The sequence below is a fragment of the Perognathus longimembris genome, chromosome 7 (assembly GCF_023159225.1).
Source record: "Perognathus longimembris pacificus isolate PPM17 chromosome 7, ASM2315922v1, whole genome shotgun sequence".
NCBI lineage: Eukaryota > Metazoa > Chordata > Mammalia > Rodentia > Heteromyidae > Perognathus > Perognathus longimembris.
In genome coordinates, this window is record NC_063167.1 from 7668603 (window position 1) to 7690864 (window position 22262).

Here is a 22262-nt window from a genome sequence, read left to right on the forward strand (position 1 = left end):
GATGGTCTGATTGACTATTTACTAGTCTGTGAACATGGGTATAGTCACCTCTCAGCACCCTGGAGCATGAGTTCCAGGACTCCAACCATTTCCCTGTACTAAAATGCTCAGATGCTCAGTGCCTTTATATTATATGATGTGGTGTTTGCATGTAACCTACACACAACCTCCAGTATACTTTCAGTTATTTCCAGATAATACTTAAAATACTTTTTACTGGGTAGGTGATATGGAAATGGTTGTTATACTGTTTAGGGAATAAGGACCAGAAATAAAGGGTTAATATATGTTTAGTTCAGGTGTGGCTTTCGGAGGCCTCACTGCATAGTACACAGTCTGGATGGAGTTGGTGGAATTGTGGATGCAGATCCTGTGAGTACTGAGAGCCATCTATATTGACTGTATTTAACATAATGTTAACCCTCCTAATTTATATGCTATTTATATTTCTTATAATGCCATTTCTTGATCCTTTCAGCTCCTTATCCCCAAATCATGTTTGTTTGCTTTTGGTTAGCACCAGGGCATTTTATTTGCATAGCAACCTCTCTGACAGAAACTAGAGCCCACCTCAGGCCCTGCTGTAGTCTTCTGTATCTGGGTCCTCAGGTATATGTTGCCATGTCCACCTTATTTGTTGAGGTTCTCTCACTTAACTTTTACCTGGGCTAATCCTGAACCATGATTCTCCCAATCTCTACCTTCCCAATAGTTAGGACTACAGCCATGAGCCACCATTCCCTACTCTAAATCCTTTTTTATGGTGCAGTGGAAGATGTCCATTGTCCTTTATTTTTTGGCTAGCACATACTTGAGCACCCTTACCGTGGTTTTACCCCAGTTTGCAGTCTTGAGGCTGCAGGCCAGTGGAAAGGTGGCTTCCCTGATGGATGCGTGCAGGTGGATGTGGTCATAGCTGTCATGGGTGCTTTTTCCTGATATTCATATTGCCTTGGATAATCAATCATACTCATTTAGGAATAGCCCATGAGGAGGTAGAACCTAGTTTTGTGGATAGTGTGATTTTTTTTCTTATGAAAAATACTCACACAGAAAGTACTGTTTTATGACTTTTTATAACTTATCTTTTTCATGGTTGTAGTCTAATACTCAAACTGTCTGAAAGAAAAATTAAAACAAAAAACCTAGCTCTTCCTTTCAAATTACTTCTCTGCCTTAATTCATGTCAGGCAACAAAAGTTCCAGTTTCTCCCATAGATACTTTTCCATTGCATTGATGTATCCTGGAGAGATTTTGCACAAACTGAAGGGTGGTAAAGTAAATATTGTGTTTCTCATATCTTTTAAGAAATCATGTTTTATCTTTGTAGTAGACATATGTTACCTGAAACTATTTTCAAATACCATCCTTTTTTTTTTGGCCAGTCCTGGGGCTTAGACTCAGGGACTGAGCACTGTCTCTGGCTTCTTTTTGCTCAAGGCTAGCAATCTTCCACTTGAGCCACGGCGCCACTTCTGGCCTTTTCTATATATGTGGTGCTGAGGAATTGAACCCAGGGCTTGATGTATAAGAGGCAAGCATTCTTGCCTCTAGGCCATATTCCCAGCCCTCAAATACCATCCTTATAAGAAAATTTTTATTATTACTGAATTTAATGATGCTTGTTATGAAAAGAAAAATATGCCTTTTATCTTAGATCTGCTAACTCTTTGACTTTGAATTTTTCTTAGATTGGCAGCCCAAGCAGCAGAACAAATATTATACATCCCCAGGTGTATGTGAGTATGAGTTCCTGTTATTGCTGTGCTTATTGAGTATATAGAACATATGTTTAGTGATGATCAGAGGAAATTATGGAATATATGTGATTGGTATTTACCTCTTGCCCTTTTCTACTAGTGATCACCTTCCTTTTCTAGGAACTTGCAAGAAAGTATTTTATACTTTTTATATGCTACTGAGTATTGCAGTGAAGAATAGGTAAATATTTTGGCCTAACGTCGCTTATTCTTTCAAAGTTAAAAATAGAAGTTTACCCAAATAAGATGATATATTTCATATATTTGGGTCCAAAAGTCATGTAAATCATATGCATTTCATATATTGGGCCCAAGTTATAAGAAGGACAAATGGTGAGATCATATATTCTACCTGTCCTGAAAAACAATTGGCTTTTTAAACATGGCACGCTGACATTAAAAAAAAAATTCAGGCTTTTATTTGTAATTTCTTCTCACTGAGCATTGAAAGACTAAACACAAGAATCATGGACATAGAAGAAGTAGAAGAAATGCAAAATAAAGGCATAGAAAACTTTGAATAAAGCAATAGCAGAAAATTTCCCAAATCTTGAGAAAGGAATAGTATAAGAGGCTTTCTAGAACACCAAACAGACAAGACAGATGCTTTCCACATCATATTACTCTTAAAACATTAAGTGAACATAACATGCATAGAATATTGAAAGCTGCAAGAGAAAAGTACCAAAACATTTAAAGATACACCCACGAGAATATTGGCATGTTTCTCAACAGAAACTTAAATACAAGGAGAGCCTGGATTGAGATAAAACATTTTCTCCCCCAAGTTACTATGTCCAGCAAACTTCTCCTTATAATTAAATAACAAATAAAAACTTCTCATTATAAACAGAAGTGAAAGGAATTCACGACCACCAAGATACACACTGCAAAAGATACCTAAAGAATCCTATACACAGAAAAAGATAAGCACAACTAAGAAAATATGGAAAAGAATAAATTTCAATAGATAAGTAGTTAAGCAAATGAGAATTAGAGAAGAGTCAAACAGTATAAAACTATGAAATGATAGGAATTATTACTTTTTAGTAATAAACTGAATGTTAATAGTTAGTCCTCCTTATCAAAAGACATAGATTAGTGGATTGGATTAAAAATATGATTCAACCATTTGTTGCCTACAGAAACATGCCTCATGGGCAAAGACAAATGAAAGGATGGAAAAATATACTCAAATGGGGCTTGAAAACAGGCAAGAGGAAGCTCTGCTCATATCCAAAAAAAATAGAATTCAAACCAAAATTAGAAGAATCAAAAATTATTTCATACACATAAAGGAAACAATCTATTAAGAGGATTTGGTAATTATAAACATAGTACACCAAATGTTGCATCCAGTTTTATACAATAAACACAGGCATAAATACACTTCAACACAATGTAGAGGGTGGCTTTAATACCTTGTTCCCACCAACAGACCATTCAGACAGGGAATCAACAAATTTCAAAGTAAAACAACACTAGATCAGATAGACACTATGGACTATAGAACACTACAGACCGTAACAGACATTTATGAACTAGTCTACCCAACAGTTCTAGTGGCCCATGGAACTTTTTTCTAAAATAGATCCTATTTTAGGACATAAACAAGTCTTAACAATTAAAGAGAATTGAAAGAATGTCTTGTATTTTATCAAAGTACAATAGACTAAAGCAAGAGAATAGCACTAAGAGATATTACAAAAAAGTACTCAAATACATGGAGCAGAACAATACATTTGTTTTTGTTTTTGGTTCTTTTTTTTTTTTTTTTTTTTTTGGTGCTGGTCTTAGGGCTTGAAATCAGGGACTGAGTGCTCTCACTGAATTTTTGTGTTCAAGGTTGGTGCTCTACTACTTGAGCCAATGGTTAATTGGAGATAAGAGTCAAGGACTTTCCTACCTGGGCTGGCTTCAAACTGTAATCCTCATATTTCAGCCTCCTGAATAGCTAGGATTTCAGGGCTGCCATTGGCAGCTGTATGAACAATATACTCATAATGATTAGTGTACCATTAAAGAATTTTTCCACAATAGCATGAAAATGGAAACACAACAGAACGTTGAGGATACAGCAAAGACTGTGTTAAGAGGAAAGTTTATTTTAATGAGCATCTGTGTTTAAAAAAAATCCAGAGGCACCAGGAATGTGGCTTAGCAGTAGAGTGCTTGCCTACCATACACAAAGCCCTGGGTTTGATTCCTCAGCATCACATAAACAGAAAAAAACAGAAGTGGTGCTATGGTTCAAGAGGTAGAGTGCTAGCCTTGAGTAAAAAGAAGCTCAGGTACAATACCCAGGCCCTGAGTTCAAGCCCCAGGACAGGCAGAAAAAACTGAAACAATAAATGCTGATGAAGCTGAAGGAACAAAGGAATCCTTAGATTCTGTTGATGGGAATGTAAGTTAGTCTAATCACAATGCAAAACAGTATAGAGGTTTCTCACAAGACAAAAAACTACCCTATGATTGTGCTATACCACTCTGGCATGTATCCAAAGAAATGCAAGTCAACATGCCATGGAGACACCTGCATGTCTATATTTATGAAGCACTATTCATCATAGGCAAGCTATGAAATCATCCTAGGTGCTCAACAGCTGATGGATGGATGGATTTTATGTATACACAATGGAGCATTATTCAGGCCTGAAGAATGAAGTTGTCTCATTTGAAGAAAAATGTATGAAACTGGATATCATCTTGAGCAAGATAAGCCAGGTTTAGAAGGGCATATATAATGTGTTCTCTCATTTGCCATATCTAGACTTAAAATAATAATAGTAGCTGCAACCTAAGACCCAAAGTAAATAATTTGCTCTCATTATTTTGAGTTTCTGAAACATGATACCCTCTTTATAGCAGGTGAGAATTCTACCACTGAACCACCCATGCTTGATACTCTGTTTATGAAAGAGTGATTATTGAACAGGTGCTGGAAGGGTACTACGAAGAGAGGAGTTTATTTTTAAAGTTCTTTTGGAGTAAAACTGTTTTTTCCCCCTATGGTTATGGCAATGAACAGTATATAGGCCTACAGAGTAGGTAGTTTGAGTGACGCTTAGAGAAAAGAAGTACAGTGTTCTGTGAAAGTCACACCTATATAGACAACTCTTTCTGAACTTTACCAAGACAAGTTTCAATCTTAGAAGACCTCCTAGATGTTTTCTGGGTGTGTTTGTACAGTGCCCAGACCATTGTTTGTGTTCAAGGAATGTTTTCTCAGTATTAATCTTTGAGGGAAATGCCACAGGACTTCAATCATTTAATGTCTTGCAAAGTCCTACCTCAGTGTTTTTAATTTTCCTTGCTTGAGTTGATAGTTATTTTTGTTCTCGAGTGGAGTTGAAACCAAGTCATCTAAAGTTTCCACAGAAGGAGTTATGTGTAGGAATCTAAGGACATTCTGTATAAAGGATGTTTGGAAAATTGGATAGGTTATTATTACCAGTCTTAGGTGAAATTTTTTATAATGTGTCCAGAAGTCTAGGGATTTTTTTGTGTATGGGTGTATGTGTGGAATATGCTTTGTGCTCTTACATCTGAGTAGATTATTTTTGTAGCATCTTTTAGATTTGACTGAGGTTATTGGCTTGTTTGTTTTATTGAGACAAGGTCTTGTTGGATTGCCCAGGGTGGCCTGGAACTTGAAACCCTCCTTTTTCTGCCTCCTTGGTGCTAGGATTATACATGTACCACCACTCCTGCCTGGCTACTTTTTTAATAATTTGCTTTCTTTAGAGCCAAATAGTTTTAGGGTTGAGTGATAATTTTACTAATGAGCTGTGGTAGCAGTCATGCTTTTGCTTTCTTTTCTCCTGGTGGTATTGTTGTAGTCTCTGTGTTTTTGTGGAAGCACAGTTATTTTGTTTCTGTCTCTCTTTCACAGTTCTCTGCCCTCCCACCTGTCCGAGTAGTCTTTGCTGTGACTATGGAAGGCAGTGCTCGGAAGGTGATCACTGTCCGATCAGCCCTCATTGTGAGGAACAGATTGGAAACACCGATGGAACTACGACTGGACAGTCCATCAGCCCCAGACAGTACGTGTTGTCACAAGCATAGATATTTGTTGACATTAGTTCTGACTGTCCCGATGGCCATGTCCTAAGCAGTCAGTATGCTCAGTCAGTATTATTTTTTTTTCTGATATGGTTAGTGTTTGGGTAGTGGGCTGTTGCCCCTGTGCTGACTCTTCTTTTTGGGATGGTCAGTGTTTTGGGGGAGGAGTGCCGTCATCCACGTGCTGACCCCCTATTTCTGTGCAGAGCCAGTGGTGCTTCCTGCCATCATGCCAGGAGATGCGTTCGCTGTGCCTTTGCACCTTACCTCTTGGCGGCTGCAGGCCCGGCCCAAAGGATTTGGTGTGTTCTTCTGTAAGACTCCAATACACTGGACTAATGTAGTGAAGCCAACAGAGGTTAGTAGCAGCAAACGAGAGTGCCACTCGATGGATACAGAAAAAAGCCGATTCTTCAGGTATGTGTTATGCTGCAGTGATATTGACATGCACCATTTGTCTTTTCACAAAGTCTTGATAAATAGCCCAGGGTGGCCTAGAACTTGATATGTAGCCCAGGGTGGCCTTGACCTTGAGATCTTCCTGCTGTGGCTTCCCAAGTGCTGGGATTATAGGCATGCACTGCTATTCCTGGCTCAGGATTTCTTTTCTCAAGAAATTGATCTGAAGATGTAATATTACCTCTATCAAAATTTAGTAGGCTGCTTTGAAGACATAGAGGAGCTAACTTGTATATTTATATGGAGACCAGGAATCCAGACTATTCAATGCCATCTCAGAAAAGAACAAAACTGGAAGACTTACAAAACCTGTTTTTAAGACATACTGTATAGCCACTGTTATGTGTTAGTGGCATAAAGACAGAAATGTAGACCAGTGTGGCACAAAGGGGATTTTCAGTCAAGGTGTCAAGTCAATACACTAGAGCAAGGGGAAGTTTTCCAAGCAAACATTGCTGGAACAAGAAAATAGCCCTATAAAAACATGCACTTCAACTCCTTCCTCATTGCATTTGCAAAAAAATTTATGTACTGGTCCTAGGGCTTGAACTCAAGGCCTATGTGTGGTCTCTGAGCTTTTTTGCTTGAGGCTAGCTCTCTACCAACCACTTAAGCCACAATTCCACTTCTGGCTTGATGTGGTTTGCTGGAGATGAAGTCTCACAGACTTTCTTGGCTGGGCTGGCTTTGAACTGTGATCCTCAGATCTTAGTGTCCTATATAGCTAGGCATGAGCTACTGGTGCCCAGCTGCATTTGTAAAATTTAATCTGAGATGGATCATAGTCCTAAGTGTGAAACTTAGAATCGTAAAGTTTTTAGAAAAACAGCTTCTGACCTTGGGTAGACAGATACCTTACACAAAAAGCATCAAAGATATAGAAAAAAAAGAGAAATTGGAAGTTTTGGTTTATTAGTAGGTTAAAGTAAGGAAAGGAATAGATAAGCTACAGAGTTGGAAATATACAAACATGTATGTTTATACATTTATGTATATTTAACAAGTAATTTTTTTATGTAGAACTCCTTCAAATCAACAATAAAATGATAGCCTAATAGAAATAGGCAAAAGATTTGAACTGATAGTTTACAGAAGAAAATACACAAATTTTTAGAAAAATGAAAAGACGTCCAGAATCATTAATGATTAGAAAAATGCAAATCTGATCATAGTTATACTCTCCTAGAAGGTATCAATAAGAAAAGACAGACAATATTAAATGTTGGGAAAGATGTGGAACAACTATAACTCATAAATAGCTTGGACTGTGAAATGGCACAACCACTTTAGAGTAATGTATGATCGATCCTTCCTTCCTTCCTTCCTTCCTTCCTTCCTTCCTTCCTTCCTTCCTTCCTTCCTTCCTTCCTTCCTTCCTTCCTTCCTTCCTTCCTTCCTTCCTTCCTTCCTCCCTCCCTCCCTCCCTCCCTCCCTCCCTCCCTCCCTCCCTCCCTCCCTCCCTTCCTCCCTCCTTCCCTCCCTCTTTATTTTTTTTGCCAGTCCTGAGGCTTGAACTCAGGGCCTGAGCACTGTCCCTGGCTTCTTTTTGCCCAAGGCTAGCTCTACCTCTTGAGCCACAGAGTCACTCCCTCCTTTTTCTTTTTATGTGGTGCTGAGGAATCGAATCCAGGGCTTCCTGCATGCTAGGCAATCGCTCTACCACTAGGCCTTATTCCCAGCCCTTCCTTCCTCTTTTTTGTCAGTTGTGGGTCTTGAACTTAGGACCTGGGTACTCTCCCTGAGCTTTTTTGCTCAAAGCTAGTGCCCTACCACTTTGAGCCACAGCACCACTAAGGCAATTTCTTATAAATGCTAAGAACCCAGAAAATTTATTCATAGTTATTTTACTGAAGGAATGAAGGTGTATCTCCAAATTTTTTTTTATTTACTCTAAATTGGAAACCAATTGGATAACCACAAGATAATGAACAAGTAAAAAAGTGATTGATTCTTACCATGGCATAATATCAGGCAATGAAAAACAATAAAATTGGCCAAATCTTTTAGGCAAAGTCAGACAGAGTAGTGAATGCTACATAACTCCAGCTATATGCAACTTGAGAACAGACAAAACTAGTTGAAAGTGGTTGCCTGAATGACAGGAGAGAATATTGGTTAGAAAAGTCCATAAAGGAGCTTTTTATGGTGAAAGATTTCTTAGCTTGCTTTGAGTGGTGTCATAAAGGAGTGTGTAATTGCCAAAATTTATCAAACAGACCATTGAAAATCTATATTTATTGTACAGATGCACTAGGATTAAAAAATGCAAATATCTTACTGACATTGAACCATTTTGGTGTAATTCAGATCAGGAGAAAAACATTCAAGTTCTTCATCAGGCTGATGATTTATGCACTATTTTGTCTTCATAGGTTTTGTGTGGCTATTAAGAAAGAAAATTATCCAGATTACATGCCCTCCAACATATTTTCTGACAGTGCCAAACAGATTTTCCGACAGCCTGGGCATACCATTTATCTCCTGCCGACTGTGGTAATCTGCAACTTGCTACCTTGCGAACTGGACTTTTATGTGAAAGGAATGCCTATTAATGGGACCCTAAAACCAGGCAAAGAGGTAGCCCTTCATACAGCAGATACATCCCAGAACATTGAACTAGGTAAGGCTGTCACCATAGGCTCATTTGTAGTAATCCTATGAAAATATTTCTGTGGACATCCTAGCATAGATGATGTCTCAAAAAGCCAGTTAAAGCATTCATGCAGTTAAAAAGAACATATTGAACCCAGAATTTCCAGAGGAAACATTCAACCTTGTTCCTCTTTCCCCTTTTTATTCATACTAGGGTTTGAGCTCAGGGCCTTGTGCTTGCTGGGCAGGCATTCAGCCCTTGAGTACTTTTTTTTTTATTAAACAAATTTTTTTTGACAAGGTGTTGTGCAAAAGGGGTACAGTTACATAGTAGGGCAGTATGTACATTTCTTGTGATATCTTACACCCTGTTTTTCTTTCCCTTCCCTAGGTCAGGTAGACATATATACAATACACAATGTACCAAGAACATATACAGTAGCCACATGGCCTACGCCAAAGAAAATTCGCCTAGGTCTTTAAATGTAATGTCTACAATAGACAGTATGTCGACAGTAGTCTTATTTGAACGTACATACATAGCTTTTGAGCTATTGTGATCCACTGAGAGGTCAATTTTGACCTTTATATGTTGAGTAGTTGTTTGGTTTTAGTTGCATAATGTAGGGTCGCTGACCCAAACCTGTGGGAAATACCATTTGACGAGAGGTTTTTGGTTTCACAGACCTGGTCTCTACTGTCTCCCAGTCACCCCATCTTAACAGTCATATATCAAGGAGATCATGCCCCTTTGTTTTCTGTGTTCTAGGCTTGTCTCGCTCAACATTATTTGTTCAAGTTCTGACCATTTCCCTGCGAATAACAATATTTCACCATTCCTAATCGTTATGTAGTATTCCATTGTGTATAGGTACCATATTTTTTGGATCCATTCATCTGTGGAGGGGCATCTGGGTTGATCCCATATTTTGGCTATTGTGAATTGTGCAGCAATAAACATGGAAGTGCAAATGTCTTTTTGATATCTTGGGACCTGCTGTTCAGGATAGATGCCTAGGAGTGGTATGGCTGGGTCATAGGGTAGGTCTATATTGAGCTTTTTGAGAAACCTCCATACTGTTCTCCAAAGTGGTTGTACTAATTTGCACTCCCACCAACAATGGAGAAGGGTTCCTCTTTCCCCGCACCCCCTCTAGCATTTGTTGTTGCCTGAGTTCAGAGTATAGGCCATTCTAATTGGAGGGAGGTGGTATCTCAGGGTTGTTTTTATTTGCATTACCAGGGATGTTGAACATTTCCTTATATGTTTCTTTGCCATTATTATTTCTTCTCGTGTGAAGTCTCTCTTTAGCTCCTTTGTCCATTTCCTAATTGGTTTATTGGGCTTGGAGGGGCTTAGTTTTTTGAGTACTCTGTAGATGACAGATATTAGGCCTTTGTCTGTTGCTGTTTTGGTAAAGATCCTTTCCCATATGGTTGGCTGTCTTTCTATTTTGGTGGCTATGTCCTTAGCTGTGCAGAAACTTTTTAATTTGTAGTAGTCCCATTTGTTGAGTCTCTCCCCTATTTGTTGTGCCCCTGGGACTATATTCAGGAAGTTCCTTCCTGTGCTTATAAGTTCTAGCATCTTTCCTACTCTGTCTTTCAGTAGTTTCAAGGATTCAGGTCTGATATTGAGGTCCTTGATCCATTTTGAGTTGATCTTGGTGCATGGTGATAGGCTTGAGTCTACTTTGAGTTTTCTGCATATGGCTGCCCAGTTCTCCCAGCACCAGTAGTTGAAGAGGCTATGTTTATTCAGTGTCTTTAGCTCCTTGGTCGAATACCAGCTGACTGTAAGAGTGCGGTTTTATTTCTGGATCCTCAATTCTAATCCACTGGTCTTCCGGTCTGTCTTTATACCAATACTAGGCTGTTTTTGTTATGATGGCTCTATAGTAGAGCTTGAAGTCTGGTATTGTGATACCTCCTGCACTGCTTTTTTTTTGCCTAGAATTGCTTTGGCTATTCTAGGTCTTTTGCTGTTCCATATGAATTTATGGATTGCTTTCTCTATTTCAGTGAAGAATGTAACTGGGATTTTGATAGGGATTGCATTGAATTTGTATAACAATTTGGGCAATATGGCCATTTTCACTATATTGATTCTGCCTACCCATGAGCATGGGAGGTCTTTCCATCTCCTTGTGTCTTCTTTGATTTCCCTTATTAGATTTTTATAGTTCTCATTAAATAGGTCTGTCACATACCTGGTTAGGTTGATCCCTAGGTACTTTATTTGTGTTTTTTTTTTGCTACTGTAAATGGAATTGTTTCCATAATTTCCTTTTCTGCTTGTACATTGCTGGTGTACAGAAAAGCTGCTGACTTTTGTGGATTGATTTTGTATCCTGCTACTTTGCCAAAATGGTTTATTAGGTGTAGGAGTTTGGGGACTGAGTTTTTTGGGTCCTTCAGATATAAGATCATGTCGTCTGCGAATAGGGATAGCTTGATTTCTTCCTTGCCGATGTGGATCCCTTTGATGTCCTCCTCTTGCCTTATTGCTATGGCTAGGGATTCCAGCACTATGTTGAAAAGAAGTGGGGAGAGTAGGCATCCTTGTCTTGTTCCTGAGTTTAGGGGGAATGATTTAAGTTTCTCTCCATTTAATATGATGTTAGCAGCTGGTCTGTTGTATATGGCTTTTATTGTTTTGAGGAATATTCCATCTATTCCTGTTCTCTGCAGAGCTTTTAATAAGTATGGATGTTATATTTTGTCAAAGGCTTTTTGGGCATCGACTGAGATAACAATGTGATTCTTGATTTTAGTTCTGTTTATGTGGTGAATTACATCGATTGAACCATCTTTGTGTCTGTGGGATGAAGCCTACTTGGTTGTGATGTATGATTTTCTTGATCAGTTTCTGGATCCTGTTAGCTAATATTTTATTGAGGAGCTTTGCGTCTGTGTTCATTAGTGATATTGGTCTGTAGTTCTCTTTTTTTGTTGGGTCTTTGCCTGGTTTGGGAATGAGTATGATATTAGCTTCATAGAATGAGTTTGGGATTTCTCCCTCTGTTTCTATTTCACGGAAGAGTTTGAGGAGTGTTGGTATTAGCTCCTCACTAAAGGTTTTATAGAATTCGTTGGTGAATCCATCTGGGCCTGGGCTTTTCTTTGTTGGGAGGTTCTTGATTACCCCCTGTATCTCGCTGTAAGTTATTAGTTTATTTAGTTGATTTATTTCTTCTTGGTTCAGTTTGGGCAGTTTATACTTCTCTAGGAATTGATCCATTTCTGTAAAATTATTATTTTTTAGTGAGTAGAGGTTCTGGAAATAGTTCCTTATGATTGTTTGAATATACTTGTTGTTATTTTTCCGGTGGAGTCCCCAATTTTACGTATATGAGTCTCTTCTCTTCTCTTGCGAGGGGTCTGTCAATTTTATTTATTTTCTCAAAGAACCAGCTTTTAGTCTTTTTTATTTGTTGAATGGTCTATTTTCAATCAGATTTATCTCTTCTTTAATCTTTGTGATCTCTCTCCTCCTGATCATTTTAGATTTGATCATTTCTTGTTTCTCCAGTTGTTTTAGTTTCATCGTGAGGTTATTCACCTGCTCTGTTTCCATTCTTTTAATGTGAGTGCTGAGGGCGATGATCTTGCCCCTCAGTACTGCCTTAGCTGTGTCTTTGTGATGTATTTTCATTGTCATTGTGGCTTATGAATTCGTTAATTTCATCTTTAATTTGGTCTGTGGTCCAAGTGTTGGATAACAGTGTGGGGTTTAGCCTCCAAGAATGTGTATAGCTTCTGTGGTAACCGTTGTTATTGAGGGTTTCCTTTAATCCACTGTGGTCAGATATAATACATGGGATGATGTCAATACTTTTGTATTTGCTGAGAAGAAGGTGTATTGGGTCTCTGTAGGGTGGAAGATTCTGTATAGATCTGTCAGATCCATTTGGGATATGGTGTTACTTAGGTCCTCAGCTCCTCTGCTAATCCTCTGGGTGTTGGATCTGTCTCTTGGAGAGAGTGGGGTATTAAAGTCACCCACTATGATTGTGTTTGGGTCTATCTTGTTCTGTAGTTCTGTGAGAATTTACTTGACATAGGTAGGGCCTCTTTTGTTTGGTGAGTATACATTTATCACCGTGATGTCTTGATTCTGGATTTTTCCTTGTATTAAAATGTAGTGTCCTTCTTTGTCTTTCTGAGTTGATTTTAATGAGAAGTCCATCTTGTCTGAGATCAGGATGGTTACTCCTGCCCTTTTGGTAGGTGTGTTTGCTTGGAAGATCTTGCTCCATCCTTTCATTCGGAGTCTGTTTTTATCCCTTGCTATAAGGTGGATCTCTTGTAGACAACAGATGGCAACTTTTTGTTTGCGGATCCATTCTGCCAGTCTGCTCCTCTTTATCGGAGAGTTTAAACCATTTATATTTAAAGAGATCAAGGATAAATGTGTTTTTTCTCCTTCCATTTTCTTGTTGGGCTGTTTTTCCTCTTTTTTTTTTTTTCTTCTTGTCTTTAGTGAGCTGCTCTTTCTGTTGGGCTCTGGCTATTGTAGTTTCTTTCTGTTTCTATCTGTGTGTCCTGTACGGTTTCTGTTGAGTGGGAGTCCCCTCTTAGAATTCACTGTAGGGCTGGTTTTTTATTCACATACTCCTTTAGATCCTCTTTGCTATGGAAAGATCTGGTTTTCCCCTTGATTATGAACTCCAGCTTCGCTGCATATTTTATTTTAGGTTGGCAGTTGTTGGCTTGTAGGACTTGGATGGTGTTCTTCCATTCTCTTCGTGCGTGGTAGGTTTGTGTGGAAAGGTCTGCTGTTATTCGGATCCTCTTCCCATTGTAATAAATTTCTTTCTTCGCTTTGGCTGCATTCAAAATTTGCTCTTTATTCTTGAGATCTGAAGTCTTGAATATTATGTGCCTTGGCGTGGCTTTTCTAGGATCTGGTCTGCCAGGTGTCCTATAGGCTTCGGTTACCTGGATGCAGTCCCTTGTGAGATTGGGGAAGTTTTCTGCAATCACTTTATTGATAATATTTTGAAGCCCTCTGCTCTGGTATTTGGCTCCTTCTTCTATTCCAATTATGCGCAGATTATATCTCTTGTCTTTGTCCACTTGCTCCTGGATTAGTCTGCCCTGGAGCTTTACCATTTCTTGGAGTGGTAATTTTCTGATTCTTATCGGCTGCATCATCGTCCAAGAGAGAGATTCTGGCTTCCATATGGTCAATTCTTTGTGCTGTGGATTCAATTGTGGAGTTTATGGATGTCAGAGAGCTATTTATGGTTGTCAGATCAGCTCTGATGGTGGAAATTTCTTCCTTTAAAGAGTTGTATTTTAAATCTATTTTTTCATGCATTTCACTTCTTAGGATGTTAAGGTCTTCTTTGACAGAGGTTTGTACTGTATCCATTTTTGCTTCCATTTCTTTCTTGGCTTCCTGGATGTCCTTCGAGACTTCCACTCTGTACTCCTGGAATTTTTTTTTCTTTTTCTTTTTTTTTTTTTGTGGCCAGTCCTGGGCCTTGAACTCAGGGCCTGAGCACTGTCCCTGGCTTCCTTTTGCTCAAGGCTAGCACTCTGCCACTTGAGCCACAGCGCCACTTCTGGCCATTTTCTATATATGTGGTGCTGGGGAATTGAACCCAGGGCCTCATGTATACGAGGCAAGCACTCTTGCCACTAGGCCACATTCCCAGCCCCCCTGGAATTGTTTTCTGATTTCGTTTCTGAGGCTTTCCATCATTTCTGCTAACATAGCCTCAGTTGTTTTTTTATTCTTCATCTCCTCTTCAGTCGTGCTGCTTTTTGGAGCTGGCGAGTTGGCTTGCCCTTTGATGAAATTTGTTATATTTCTTTGTGATTTGCGCATCTGGAGATGCGCTTCCCTGGTTTGGCTTTGTGCTGGTTCCCGCTGGTCCGTCAGTGGGAGACTTGTTTGTGTCCTGGCTCTGGGTTTGAGTTTGGCTGTTGACCCTTACTGCCCAGTGGGTAAGCGTGCCCGTCTTGGTGTTGCCGAGGTGGTCACCCTCTCTGCACTTGGGGGTGGGTAAGTTCTGTGTCTTTCTCTGCAGGATAGTGTCCTGCCGCTGTGTTGTGCTGACCCTAGCGTGCCCCTGGTGGGGGTTTGCGGGTCACTGATTCAGCGTGGCGTGGAGGCTTTTCTCTTCTTCAGTTCTTTTTTCCATTGGGTACCTTGGTCAGAGGAGCTCACCTCTCAGATTGAGAATTGCCGCTGAGAGGCGGCTTGCCTCCCTGTGCAGAGTGTGCCTACTGCGGGCGCTGCCGCTGGTGGGCCCTGCCCGCCTGTGTGGCACGTGCCTATCAGAGCAGGTGCTGCTGTTGAGGGGCCCTGCCCACCTGTGTGGTGGGTGTTGCAGCTTGCCTGCTTGTGTGCTCCCGCAGGGGGTTGGGCAGACGATCCTCCTGCTGGAGGACTAGCACACTGGCCCTCCTGGGGGCACGTGCGTGCGTGTGCACTCTAGTGCTTCCTTTGGGGGCGTGTTGACCCGAGTTGTTGGAGAGTGCTTGTGCCCTCTCGCGAGTTTGCTGTGGGGGGCGATATGGGTGGGCCCCGGTAGGATCAAGTGTCGGGGCACAGGTTGGTGCCCACAGATTCTGCGCCTCCGCTGTGAGGGGGGCGTGTGATCGGACCAAGATGTCCCTGCTGGGCTGGTATTGTACACCCACGAGTCTGTGGTTGTTCAAAAAGACCGCGAGGACCAGGCGCCTCAGGTGGGGCTTCCAATGCCTGCCAGCCCCCGGGGCCCCTGCTGGGGAGGGGGCGGGGCCAGTGCGGCCAGGTTCTGGCTCCTCTGCTGCGGGTTGGCGGGGGGTGGGGGGTGGGGGGGGTGGGGGGGAGGGGTGGGGGGTGGGGGGGTAGGGGGGGCGGTATGCCTTGGCAGGGCTCCTTTGTTCACTCGGGGTAGGGAGGGAGCTCTAGCTTCTTTGTAGGTTTTGGGCCTCTGCTAGGGCTGGTCTCCCGTTGTGGGGGGGGGGGGCAATGGGGAACTTACTGGTCCTGGATTGTGTGTGTGTCCCGCGTTGCTGTGGGCTTTTCGGGGCTGTGTGCTGGGGTGTGGCGATCCCAGCACTCCCCGTCAGCGCCGCCCGGTTCCCGGCCGCTCGGTCCCGCGCCGCCGTCTGTCTCAGTCGGTCTGCGCTCTGTCTGGGGTCCATGGAACTCCTGGCATGACTTTTCGGTTGTTGCTTCTCTGGTGGCTGAAGGTCTGTGGCCCCGCTTGCCGGCGCTGTGTCCCCTTTTCCAGCCTGGCCCTGTTCGGGCCAGGGTTGGCGGGTGGGGGGGTGGGGTACCCCGGAGATTTTCCGGCTCCGTGTAGGTTATAGGCTCTTCTTCATCTTCTTTTTTTTTTTTTTTTTTTTTTTTTCCCTGTGTTTCTCTGTTGCTTCTGGTTGTTGGGTTTGCTGGATTCTTGATGGGGTGTTGGGTGCTGGAGTTCCCAGCTCGCTATTCAGTTGGAGTGAGTTGGGGTACCTCCTTACTGTGGCGGCGCCATCTTCCCTCTCCCCTTGAGTACTTTTTGCTTTTGATTTTTTTTTGTATAAGATTTTGCTTTTTGCCTGGATCACCATCTTCTAATAGATTCACACCAATATTGTCAGCTTGTTATTGGTTGAGATGGGGGTGGGGGTCCTGGGCTATCCTTGTACCCCAATCCTACCGATCCCTACCTGTTGAGTAGTTAGAATTAAAAGTGTGAGATACCACAATTGGCTCAGAGCACCATTTTCTATCTGTTTAAAAGACGCTCACTTGGTGTGATTATAGGAAGTCAGTGCATGTTTTATTTTTAAATTTTATTTTATTGTATTTTAGTTTTTGTTTATGTGGTATTGAGGAATCAAGCCCAGGGCCTCATGCATGCTAGGCAAGTACTAACACTAAGTCACATTCCCCATCCCAGTGCATGTTTTCAAACCATGTGCTTTCCTAGCTGTGGTTTAAGCAAGGTCTGTGTGTCTTATGTGTCTCCTGTGAGGGAAAAGGTAAATATTTGCTGAACACTCATTGTACCACAGGTATGCACCAAGTGTTTTCACACATGCGATCTCATGGAATCCCTGCAGCAATAGTTATTTGTCAAATGGCAGTTAGAATGTTTAATGCATCAAGTAATTTTCAGTTGTAAGGGTGAATGAAGTCAAGGTTGAGAACTATATTAAGTACTTTCAGGAGTATTTTATGTTTGGTGCTAGAGGACTGCCACCAACTGCATTGAAGCAGTATAAGATACAGTGCACAAGTGCTTTCACTGTAATGTTTTGTTTGATCTGTACAACAGAGTTCTGGGTTGTCCCTATTTTATGTAATGTCCTATAATGTCAAGATGATATTTCAGTGATTATATAAGTCCTTGAGCTTAATTTAGTGGTATTTCTTCAAGTAGTTACCGAGTCCCACATGAAATGAACCTGTCCTTTCACTGGTATTCCTACTCTTTGGTGTCATCTGTTCCTGGTTATTTCTTATCACAGTTCTGCCACAGAGATAGAATTAATGCCACATTCTGCAGAGGTCCAGGAAAGTTTAACGGTTTGCTCCACACCAAGTAGATGATAAGGCAGATGGGGCATGTGAAAACAAGCAGTTTGGTGGTAGATCCTATGTTTGCTTTGCTGTGTTTCAAGCAGTGAGCCCAGGGCATGAGGTATAGCAAACTTAAAGTCATAACTCCAGTTGGTAGCCTTTTGAAATTCTAGGATTAGAGTTTAGGACTTATAAATGTTCTTTAAAAATAATGTAATCATTACACAGTGTAAACTTTATAAATGAGACTTCCAGGCTGTCTGATTTGTTCATACTTTTTCTTTACTCCAGCTTGAGAAAAGTGGCCTTTGAAATATTTACATTAGAACCTTAGAGATTTTTCTAAATGGAATTGAATTTAGTTTTCCTGTAAGCTCTTTTTATAACTCCATGGAGAATCCACAAAGATAATAAGCTTATACCTTCTTCAGGGGTTTCATTGGAGAACTTTCCCCTCTGTAAAGAACTGCTCATTCCTCCTGGGACCCAAAACTATATGGTGAGAATGCGACTCTATGACGTCAGCCGGCGGCAGCTGAACCTTACCATCCGGATTGTGTGTCGTGCAGAAGGGTCCTTAAAGATCTTCATTTCTGCCCCTTATTGGCTCATTAACAAAACAGGTATGTACTGAGGCTCTTTCCAAGCAGGCTTTGACCTTGGTTATGGGAGTTCAGTTGTACTCACTGAATATGTCCTACCTAGATAGAGCTAATGCAAGTAGATTACTTCAACAGTCGGAGCTGCTAAGCTCCTGTGCATGCTTCACCATAGTCAGAGCTGGCCTTTTAGGCGGTGGGCGAGAACTCCATTATCTCTACTCTCCCCATGATGATTTTTCACCTTTTTTCCATTTTCATCTTCCCATGGGCAGACTGGGTGGGAACGAAATAAACTTTTCCTCCTCCTTCCTAAAGGGTTACCACTGATCTTCAGACAGGACAATGCAAAGACAGATGCTGCAGGCCAGTTTGAGGAACATGAGTTGGCCCGGAGCCTGAGTCCTCTCTTATTCTGCTATGCTGATAAAGAGCAGCCAAACCTGTGAGTACAGTTACTTCCAGGAAGGGGGAATCAGCTCCTGGAGAAAGAAAATTTGGCCATGGCTATAACTTATCCATGGACATAGAAACAATCTGTAGATAACAGTTCTGATTTGGCAAAAGACAGAGTCATGACATAATGGGATTTTTCCCCCCCTTCTAATTTGTGTTATTTGATACCAAGACTAAGCCAATTGTTTGTTTATGATGAAAGTTAGTTTTATTTAGTATGTGTTGAAGGTAGTTCTCCTATTCATGAAGAGAAACCTGGCATTCCTCCTCTGCAGTTTCCCATCTGCTGAAGCTTTTAGCACTGGAGAGCTGGCATTAGGAAGCAGATAGGCTGCCTTTCAGCCCCACGGATACAGTCAGGGCTGTTTTTGGAAGGTTTTGAAATCCAAAGTAGGCTGTTCCACATCCTAAAATTCTCATTGCATGATTACAGCAGGGCAAACCAAGAATTGTGAAGGTTAGATGACAGGTTCTGTTAATGTGTGGTAGAACATTAACTCACTTTTGTTCTTAAGTTTTGACATTCCGCTTTTTATGGGGTCTTCTAATTTATAGCCCTAATCCAAAAATAAATGAGTATGTCTTATAATTAAAAGTGTATGCACTTTTATATGGAGAGTCCTGCTGAAAGCTTAACAGGCATGCTTCTGAGTGCTGTACTGCAGTGGCCCAGATGTGTTTAGCAGGGATGGCTGCCATCTAGATTAATGTTGGGAACACAGCCATTGACATGGTCAGTTACTCAGCCTCACTGTCCCTCAATCAACAGTTAACATTTGTCACAAATTTGTTATCCATGAAATTCCCACTTTCCAAAGTGTTTCCATGTCGGCCATCTCATTGGATTCTCCCCAGCTTCCCAGTGGTTTTATGAGGCCAGGAAATACTGTAATATCTTTACACGAGGAAATTGAGGCTCCGAGAGCTATTGGCTCAAGGTTACATTGCTTATTAGTGGTAGAGCCAGAGCAAATGTTTAGGAGTTAAGTTTTCTGAGTCAGACAAGACACCAGACAACTTAATAGTGCTTTGCCACTGGGATTGAGTCAATCCTTGGAAGTGATTCATCACCAAGTTCATCTCTTTATATGTCTTTCTCAGGCTTTTTCTCAGTTTTTTTTTGAGGGGGGCTTGATTTTTCAGGGGAAGAATGGAAACAGTAGCATTTTTTTAAATGTGTTATGCTCATAGAATCCTGGGGTTTTCTTGTGACGTGTGTTCAATTGTAATGTATTTCATACATTGTTGGACTGTGGCTACCTCTAGGACAGTGTTTTGACACTGATTAATTCTCTTAGTGTTGGTACTAGGGACCCAACTGGATGATAGCAAGCCACCTTGGTGTGGCCTAACTAGAGTAGGTAGATAAGATTTCTTGTGGATGAATGTATACATGTTTGCTTTTCTGCCCCACAGCTGCACGATGAGAATCGGAAGGGGGATTCATCCAGAAGGCATGCCGGGCTGGTGTCAGGGCTTCTCCCTGGATGGTGGTAGTGGTGTCCGAGCTTTGAAAGTCATCCAGCAAGGAAACCGCCCAGGGCTGATCTATAACATTGGTGGGTTACCTGTGGGGCAGTGGGAAGATCAGAACTATTGTCCACTGACCTCAGGCTTGGACAAACATGCTGGTCCTGCATTTTGCCCGGCTGTAAGAGTTGATTTTTTTTTTTTTTTTGACAGTAGGTCACATGTCTGGTCTTCGACTGCTAGATTCAGTTCAACACATAACTGTTCTCCTAGGGATTGGATGAGCCACCTAAACACTCCATTTTTGAAGTCAGTTGGCTCTGCTTAATTTCAAGCTTACCTGTGTTATGATGGCATCAGATTGGTTTTCACCCATGTTTTTCAAGAGATTCTTTTTCTCCACCAAGTAGCCTTATACTTCCATTAACATTTGCAAACTCTAAGAGGGTAAAAAGTGTTGTTCTCCCTGAAACTAAAGCAAAAAATGAAAGGACTTTGTTTACATACAGAAGGAAGGAGTGAGTCAGAAATAGGATGGTGGCCTGTGAATGTGAAGTAGAAGATAGAAAAAAATACCAGGCACCAGTGGCTCACGCCTGTAATCCTAGCTACTCAGGAGGCTGAGATCTGAGGATCATGGTTTAAAGCAGCCCTGGCAGGAAAAGTCCATGAGACTCTTATCTCCAATTAACCACCAGAAAACTGGAAGTGGTGCTGTGGCTCAAGTGGTAGAGCACCAGCCTTGAGCTGAAGAGTGCAGGGACAACTCGCAGGTCCAGAGTTCAAGCCCCATGACCACCCCCCCCCAAAAAAAAAAAGAAAAGAAAAAGAAAAAAATGCACTCCGTATTGTAGTCTTTATTGGTCCCCAGACTCAGCCTTTTGAGGTAGACAGAAACACTGTTCAAGTGTTCTCAGAAGTTCTGAGAACACTTGTAGGACCTTTCTGACTTATATGTGCCTTAGGATTGAAATGTTAGTAGTGCATCCCTTATTCTTCAAGGCTCTCGAGCATTGGAATGCTGGAGCTACGTTTTCCTGCGATGATGAGGTTCTAGCCTCACCCTCCCACACATAGCTACAAGCCACACACAGCTACTGAGTTCTTGAGAACACATTCCTCAGAGGTGTGATGGTGTGATAGAGGGGTGCAATCATTTCATTCGTTTAATGAAATTAAATGTGAATAGCTATGTTTAACTGGCAGGGAGTTGTGGTACTGGACAGTGCAGATAGCTGTAGTCCTGCTGTAGAAGGACTTGAGCCACTCCCATAGGCCTTTTTATTCTTAGTTATTTTTCAGATAAGAGTTTCACAATTTCGCCAAGGGCTTACCTTTAGACCATGATCCTACTACCTGTATCTTACCCTTTTCAAACATTTTAACATAGATTTTTATCTGTATCCCTATAGTGAACATTAAGATATTTTTGTTTTTCCAGTCCTAGGGCTTAAACTCAGGGCCTGGGCACTGTCCCTAAGCTCCGAGCACTGTACCACTTGAGCCGCAGTGTCACTTCTGGCCTTTTCTCTTTATGTAGTACTGAGGAATTGAACCAGGGCTAGGCATACATGCTAGGCAAGCATTATACCAGTAAGCCACAATGTCAGCTTGACATTAAGATATTTTAAAGAAATAAACATTAGCTGTGTGCTAATGTCTCATACCTATAACCTTAGCTATTTAAGAGGCTGAGATCTGGAGATTGCTGCTCAAAACCAGCCTGGGCAAGAAAGTCCATAAAATTCTTATCTCTAATTAACCAGCAAAAAGCCAGAAGTGGAGGTGTGATTCAAGTGGTAGAGGACTAGCCTTGGTTAAAAAAAAGTAAAAAAACAAAAAACAAAAAAACAGGGCTGGGCATGTGGCTTAGTGGTAGAGTGTTAGCGTTGAGCAACAAGAAGCTCAGAGACAGAGCCCAGGACTGGCAAAAAAAAACCCCAAAACAAATAAAACCCTGAAAAACTAAGCTCAGGGAAAGTGCCTAGGCCCTGAGTTCAATCCCTAGGACTGGGACACACACACACGCACACACGCACGCACGCACGCTTTATTCAGTCCTCCAGCTGTAGATAATTTATTTTTCTCATGTTTGGGTAGGCAAAGGCACACACACACACACACACACACACACACACACACACACACACACGCTTTATTCAGTCCTCCAGCTGTAGATAATTTATTTTTCTCATGTTTGGGTAGGCAAAGGCTGCTTCATTTTGACTTTTTCCTGGGATACTCTGTCCTTGGTATATTTCCCAGAGCAAGGTTAAGCTGGAAGCTTTGGTTGGGACAAATTTCGGGAGGAATAGAACTTGTTCCTTTTTTTAATCAGCTGGTCCTAAGGA

General features: G+C 41.4%; 1 protein-coding gene across 6 annotated transcripts in view; it reads left to right on the plus strand.

Annotated features, from left to right (window-relative positions):
* Positions 1-22262, plus strand: part of Vps13d (vacuolar protein sorting 13 homolog D) — a 234902-nt gene that overhangs the window by 96475 nt on the left and 116165 nt on the right. For all 6 annotated transcript variants that reach the window (XM_048350254.1, XM_048350255.1, XM_048350256.1 and 3 more), the window contains 7 exons: positions 1693-1740; positions 5654-5804; positions 6030-6240; positions 8655-8902; positions 17818-18009; positions 18304-18430; positions 19858-20000. In XM_048350254.1, the coding sequence (XP_048206211.1) occupies positions 1693-1740; positions 5654-5804; positions 6030-6240; positions 8655-8902; positions 17818-18009; positions 18304-18430; positions 19858-20000 (1120 nt within the window). The remainder of the gene's footprint in view (positions 1-1692; positions 1741-5653; positions 5805-6029; positions 6241-8654; positions 8903-17817; positions 18010-18303; positions 18431-19857; positions 20001-22262) is intronic.